Raw genomic sequence first — 7304 nt, 5'->3', positions numbered from 1 at the left:
TACTTGAACTAGAACTAAGTACCCTCTATAGTTTGTATTAACAAGTTAGCGTCCATTTTAAGTGAAAAGACTGAATCTGGCAACCCTTTCCTCAGCCTACTGTCTGCAATGCGCACGCTCAGTTTCATTCTTCTTGGCTACTTAAGACTGTCGATGTGGCTGTAGTTTTTTTTTATACTCAAGTATTTATGATTTTAGTACTAAATAAAGTCGTCATGGAAGTTTTATGTTTATTTGTATTGTTTATGTTCAGCTTTGCAGAGGCGGAACAGGAAGAAAGGCTTCCAAATAGATGTGAAGGTACAACAACGACCTGCTGAGCTGCTTTCTGATCAGTAAGACTTTGAGATTGGAGTTGGTGCTGAAAGATGGAAATAGAGATATCATATTTTCCCACGAGGCACAGAGATTTATATATTTTTTGGTACTTAAACCTAACACGTACAGCAGTATAAGATTGTAAAACTTACAGTAGGTTTTGTAGTGATCTTATTTTGTGCCACAAGACCGTTATATTTTTATCTGCCTCCCAACTTCTTTCAATCTAGCAATACTCATTTGCTCTTTATATATATATATATATATATATATATATATATATATATATATAACTAAATTGTTTGACATCTTCAAACAAAATACAACATAAAACAAATGCAACCTGAGTAAATGCACAATACTATAGTTTTTATTTTTTTTTTAAAATTATTGAAGCAAAAAAAAAAGTTATCCAACACCTATCACCAATATGAAAAAGTAATTTCCCCCTTAAAATTAAAATCTGGTTGTGACTACCTGCTACAATCTCTCCCTATAGATGTCCCTCTTTCTTATTTCAAGCAATTTGAGAGTATAGCGAAGTCTTTTATTTGGAATGGTAAGCGTCCCAGGTTAAATTTCAATAAGTTACATAGGCCGGTTGACAAGGGTGGGCTAGGCCTACCCAAGATTCTGTTTTATTATTATGCATTTGGTCTCAGACATTTGGCTCATTGGTCACTTCCACCTGAGAGAGCCCCTCCCTGGTTCTGCATTGAACAAGTTGTTCTTGCCCCTATTTTGCCACTGCAAAGCCTTTCCATTAATCTAACCAGAGAAGTTAAATCACACCCCGTTATTTCACATCTGCACTGAGTGTGGACAAGAGTGTCCAGAGTGTTTGATTCTGATATTTATCTCAATGTTGCCTCGAGCCTATGGCTAAACCCCAAACTACGTATTAATAAGTCCCCTTTTTGTTGGTCAGAGTGGATCACGAGGGGGGTTAATACACTCTGTGATCTTTATGAGAGTGGTGTGATGATATCTTTTGAAAAATTGGTTCAACATTTTGGGATCCCCAGATCTCAGTTTTTTAGGTATCTTCAACTACTCCACTTGCTCTGTACTATTTTTGGGAGTAGCATGCACCCCCTAAAGCAGCTGATACTCTGGGAGAGGTGATTTCTGCTTTTGGAAGAGGGCATGAAGCATCAGTGTATTACTCCTTACTGATTCAGAGTCTAGGGGACGGAGTCTCGACCACTCTCGAGAGATTATGGGAGAAAGATTTAAATTTGGAATTGGGGGAGGGAGAGTGGGCTAGGATTTTAAAAAATATAAAAACTGCATCTAGAGACGCAAGGGTGCGCCTTATACAATTTAAGATTTTATTGAACCCCCTCTAAATTGTATAGGCTCGGTCTTAAAGACACGCCCACCTGCTGGTGATGCCATTCAGAAGATGGAGACACTACCCATGTTTTTTGGGGGTGTCGTAAGATCCAAGAATTTTGGTGGAAGGTTCAGAGCTTTGTATGTGAGGTGTTGAACACTCAGATCTCGTTTTGCCCTAGACTCTGTATTTTGGGAGATGGGGAGGTCACAAAATTGGAGGATAGGTAGAAAAAAGATTGGGTTTTGACCAGTGTGATGATTGGTAGACAGGTTATTTTAAGGGGATGGAAATCAGATGGAGCGCCCTCGTTTCCAGAGTGGTGTGTGGAGATGGGGAGGGTGGCTGCCTTTGAGGATGGGTCGAGCAGAAGGATTGGAGTTGGGAATTCCTTCAGGAAAAAATCTAGCAGTTATTTGCCGTTTTTGGGGGACTCTCGAGGAGGGGCAGTGGAGAGTATAATTTAGAGGTTAGTCTATGATTATACCTGATTATTGTATTTTCCTTTTTTTTTAATTGTGTGTATTTTTGTTTATTTTTTTTATTTTTATTTTTTTTTGGATACGTGAGTTTATATTCTATTGACCACAGGGATGTTTGTGGGGGGACCAGGGTGGGGTGGGAGGTTGGTAGGGGGAGGGATTATAGTGAGGATTTATGTTAAAATAGTTTGATTCATTATTTATGTTGTTTGTCTATCTGTGTTAACTTGTGAATCAATAAAAGTGTTAATTACAAAAAAAATCTGGTTGTGCCACCTTTAGCAGCAATAACTGCAACCAAATGCTTCCGAAAACTGGAGATCAGTCTTTCACTTACTTCTAGGACTAGGATTTACTCCTATGTTCTGGATCATTGTCTTGCTGCATAATCCAGTTGTGCTTGAGTTTCAACTTACGGACTGAAGACCGGATATTCTCCTTTAGGATTTTCTGGTAGAGCGCAGAATTCATGTTTCCCTCAATTACTGCAAGTTGCCCAGAGCCTGAAGCAGCAAAGCATCCCCACACCATCACACTCCCACCACCATGCTTGACCGTAGGTATGATGTTCTTTTTGTGGAATTCTGTGTTTGGTTTACGCCAGATGTAACGGGACCCCTGTCTTCCAAACAGTTCCACTTTCGACTCATCAATCCACAGAACATTCTCCCAAAATGTTTGAGGATCATCAAGGTGTGTTTTGCCAAAATTCAGACGAGCCTTAATGTTCTTCTGGGTTAGCAGTGGTTTTTACCTCACCACTCTTCCATGGATGCCATTTTTGCCCTACTGTCTGTCATACTGTCTTTCTGATAGTGGAGTCATGCACAGTGACCTTTATTGATGCAAGAGAGGCCTGTAGTTCATTTGAGGCAGTTCTTGGCTCTTTTATGACTTCCTGGGTGAGTAGTTGCCGTGCTCTTGGAGGAATTTTGGAATTTTCTGGGAAGGTTCACTACTGTGCTGAGTTTTTCCATTTGGAGATAATGGCTATCACTCTGGTTCTTTGGAGTCCCAGAGCCTTTGAAATAGCTTTGTAACCCTTCCCAGACTGATGTATTTCAATCATGCTCATCCTCATCATTTCTGGAATTTCTTTCAATTTTGCATAGTGTGTAAATGGGTAAGATCTTTTAACCAACTTCATGCTGTTGAAAAAGTTCTATTTAAGTGTTGATTTGATTGAACTGTAATCAGGCCTGGTTGTGTCTAGTCCAGCTGAACCCCATTATGAATGCAGTTCATACTAATATGGCATTAATACTGCAGTTCATACTAATACTTTGTGTAATACTACACACATATACATAAGTGCTGTGAAAAATTATCCTTATAATTATCTAGCAGAATTGTTTCATAATGTGTATCTTATTTGCACCCCTTACTTATAGTTGTATTCTTTGTCTTTGACAGTGTGCAAGTTTTTGACAGTAGAGCTGCAGGCGACTTTGGAAAAGACCGGCCGCTCGAAAGAGGTCCTGGAGCTTGGAGAAGTGCTGGACACTGGAAAACGCAAACGCAAAATTAAGTACAACACCTCGTAAGTGAACCATAGTGTCACTGTCTACAACCCCTGGCACAAATTATGAAATCGCCACATCACTTATGAAATCGCCGTCATAAAAGCTTGAGGAGGCGCAACAAAGTACTAATTGTGATTTTTTTTGTTGTTGTTGATTCCATAATTTTTTCCTCCCTTGATCTGGAAAAATATTAATTATAATTATTTCATTTAAATTGTTTGAAGTAGGTTTCATGAAGCCAGAATATTCAGCAATTAAACAAAAACTGTTTTGTGTCACATCTGTGACTTGTTTATTTGCTACGAAGTAAAAAAAAAAGCCGGGTGAACGTCCTCTTAAGTGTGTTGATTCCATAATTTTTGCTAGGGGTTGTAATGTGGAAAAGCTGAGGAAGCTCTGCTAGATGAAGGGCAGATAGATTGACATGGTTTTGGGTTGTTAATTACATCTATTTGTAATCTATACTGAAAGCATAAGAGTGTATTACTGGTGCTCATCTGTTGATTGTGTGTGTGTGTGTGTGTGTGTGTGTGTGTGTGTGTGTGTTTGTTACAAGGGAAACAAGATTAACAGAAGCTGTGGACAATATCTGTGAGGGAATACTGCAGTACAGTGTCCATGCTGAGAGACCTGGGAGCCTTCGATATGCCAAGGTGGTTTAACTCCTCTTATTGCCACATCCAACACAAGTTTATCTAAAATGTAAGAATTTGTATACAGCTGAGTCCAAAAGGCTGATACCACTAGTGAAAGTGCTTCTATTTTTGTAATTCATTCATTACAAATGTTATCAGGAACAACTTGAGTGAAAATTAGGATATTTGGTACATTCCTCTTTTTTCTTTAACGATAAAGTGTACCCCAACTGCTGTGGACTCCACAAGTCTTTGTAAAACCTGATGATGCAGGTTATATCAAATTCAGCAAAACATAATACTACAAGATATAATACTCGAGAAACATCCGGTCTTTTGTACAAACAAATGAACATTTTTAACAATATTAAAAACTGATATGCTACAGATCGAGTGGATAGAGATTGTTAAATACTGGAATATTCCTTTAAATTTGCAATCAACAGTCTGGAAGGCACAAAACAATTACAATCAGAGATAACGAAAAAGTCATTGATATTTTTATTTTATGTCAACAAGACTAAATTATTTAAATAGGAGAAAAAAAAAAGATTTTTTAAATGGATCGAAAGATCTCACAAAGATACTACGATACCAACAATCTCTCAGAAAAGTGTAATGTGACACAGTGCTCACAATAATATTGTATTGTAATATTGACGAGCCCTAGGATATAATTTTTCCCATACTGTCCTCCAATCAAATAGAAACTCTCATGACTCAAATAGAAACTCTCATGACTCAAATAGAAACAGCAGGTTTATATCATGCACCAGAGGTGACAGTCACTTTTTCATCTCCAGTGGGCGATGAAGGCTGATATAAACAGATGAGAGCCACAAAATTCTCTTTCCATCAGTAAGAGATAATGGATTTAAGAGTTTATGTGATGAAAGTTGTGTCATTTGTGTGTGTGTGTGTGTGTGTGTGTGTGTGTGTGTGTGTGTGTGTGTGTTGCACAGGGCACCAGTCAGACCATGAACACACTGAAGAACCTGGTTAATAAGGGGGTGAAGGTGGAGCTAGGCATTCCCTATGAGCTGTGGGATGAGCCGTCAGTAGAGGTGGCAGAGATGAAGAGACAGGTAATAACCAGCTATTGAAAATCCCTCAAGTGAATGTGTGTTTTAGTTTGTTTGAGAGTGTTTGTCTGAGAAATATGTGAAATGTAGAACAGGGTAGTGTAAGTGATTTAGTAACCCACAGCATGTGTAAGCTCCAATGTGACAGCATGAGATAAGGTTTGTAACCAACACTGTACATATTTCAACGTGAGACCGTGTTAGAAGGTGATGGGGATATGTAGAAGGTAACACTTGCTATTATGTTTCAGTGTGAGACCATGTTGGAGGAATATGAGGAGGTGGTAGAGGACTGGTACTTCAATCACCAGGGGGAGAGACTGGAGAAATTTTTGTGTGAAGCTCACGTCCTGACAGATTCAGAGTCAGGTGAGAGAACTACATACAGTAAACACACACACACACACACACACACACACACACACACACACACACACAGTGTATTGAATAACTGGGTGAAAAGATTTTGTATATAATACAGACAAATAAAACAACAAAATAGAGTCACTCTGGATTTTTTTTAAGCATGATGTTATATTTTGTTATTTGATTAATTATTCTGAATGATCATTTTGCACTTTATTTCTCTCTAAATAATTTTTCCATAAAGACGTTAAGACAAGTGAGATATAAGAGTTGAAGGATATAATATAATATTTAGGCATATAAATAGTTTTCTGAACTCCTTTTACACTGAAAATGCTATACAAAATAATATATATAATATATACAAAATGTAGAGTCAGACATTCGCAATTGACTTTTTTTTTTTTTTTTTTCTTCTGCCTACTCCACTCTTTATCAGAATGTCTAAAAGAGGTGTGGAAAGGAGACTTGGGTGTGAAGGGATCAACTGTAGAGTCGGTGAGCAAGCGAGAGGAAGATGGTCAAACACGCGATGCAGGAGAACTCTAACAGCAGAAACATGGCTGACAGACTCTGACAGCTGGGCTTTTCAGTCTTCCGTATAGAATGTGTCCTGAAAAAGAAAAGTCATGCCAAAAGACCAATGAACTGCGAGAAGTGTTTACAGGAACTTCTTCATATATATGCTGGCTACTAGTCAACACTACAGCGCTTTAAAAAAAATAAAATAAATAAAGCATCCACCTCAAACAAAGACAGTGACAGTGTTCTAGCCGGTAAAGTGCTATACCTCAGTGTGGCCACTCATTTGTAAAGCAAGGACTTTTGTTTATAAAATGTTTATCATGCAGTGCTGCCAATAATGAAGTCAATCCATGCATAATGCCTTTGTTATAAACTGACTCAGTGTTGTGTTTAAGATCTGAACATACACAACCCGTCATGAGGATTTGTATTGACTTAAGTGTGTAATCGAATTCTGTGTATTTTATGGTTTCAAATAAAGTAGTTTTTATCAACACTGTATACATTGTCTTAGGTTTTTCCTTGATAATTCCAGCTATACTTAAAAAATTCTATATAAATATACTAGAACACAAGTTTTAACTTCTTTTCAACCCTGACTGAAAGCATTTCTTTCTTTCTAAAATTTGTAATTGGTGACAAGGTTACATTTTCTAAGAAACTTCACATTTTTGGAAGGAGTCTCCAGGGTGCAGTGGCTTAGTGGTTAGCACGTTCGTGTAACACCTATAGGGTTGGGAGTTCAACTCCTGCCTCGGCTCTGTGTGTGCCCAGAGTTTGCATGTTCTCCCCGTGCTGCGGGGGTTTCCTCTGGGTACTCTGGTTTCTTCCCCCAGTCCAAAGATTTGTATGGTAAGCTGATCAGTATGTCCAAAGTCTCTGTAGTGTATGAATGAATGTGAATGAATAAATTGTAATTGTTTGCAAATTCATGTGATGTAAGAAACAAAACACTTTGGGAGGTGCTGTTAATGGAAATGTAAGGGTGGTAACACATGACTCAACCATCATTGATTTTTTTCCCCCCTATAACAACA

At 38.1% G+C, this 7304-nt stretch overlaps 1 protein-coding gene across 2 annotated transcripts; it reads left to right on the top strand.

Moving 5' to 3' along the window:
• Positions 1 to 79: 79 nt before the first annotated feature.
• Positions 80 to 6784, top strand: cnpy4 (canopy FGF signaling regulator 4). 2 transcript variants are annotated; one of them, XM_053629299.1, is made up of 6 exons: positions 80 to 300; positions 3550 to 3676; positions 4216 to 4312; positions 5257 to 5379; positions 5628 to 5745; positions 6182 to 6784. In XM_053629299.1, exons 1-6 carry the CDS (start codon positions 189 to 191, stop codon positions 6289 to 6291), a joined length of 687 nt encoding a protein of 228 aa, XP_053485274.1. In that variant the 5' UTR covers positions 80 to 188; the 3' UTR covers positions 6292 to 6784. The 2 variants fall into 2 exon arrangements, with proteins under 2 accessions (XP_053485274.1, XP_053485275.1); XM_053629300.1 differs by having other exon boundaries at positions 171 to 335.
• Positions 6785 to 7304: the final 520 nt, after the last annotated feature.

Source organism: Ictalurus furcatus, chromosome 7 (genome assembly GCF_023375685.1).
Source record: "Ictalurus furcatus strain D&B chromosome 7, Billie_1.0, whole genome shotgun sequence".
NCBI lineage: Eukaryota > Metazoa > Chordata > Actinopteri > Siluriformes > Ictaluridae > Ictalurus > Ictalurus furcatus.
The sequence above is the reverse complement of the archived record's forward strand: the minus strand, read 5'-3'. Positions and strand labels throughout refer to the sequence as shown.

Bases quoted from the DNA above. Each gene is read 5' to 3' on its own strand.
- cnpy4 (XM_053629299.1), top strand. From the start codon at position 189: ATGATTTTAGTACTAAATAAAGTCGTCATGGAAGTTTTATGTTTATTT. The intron at 3,677-4,215 runs GTAAGTGAACCA...GTTTGTTACAAG, and splicing joins AAAATTAAGTACAACACCTC to GGAAACAAGATTAACAGAAG. The intron at 5,746-6,181 runs GTGAGAGAACTA...ACTCTTTATCAG, and splicing joins CCTGACAGATTCAGAGTCAG to AATGTCTAAAAGAGGTGTGG.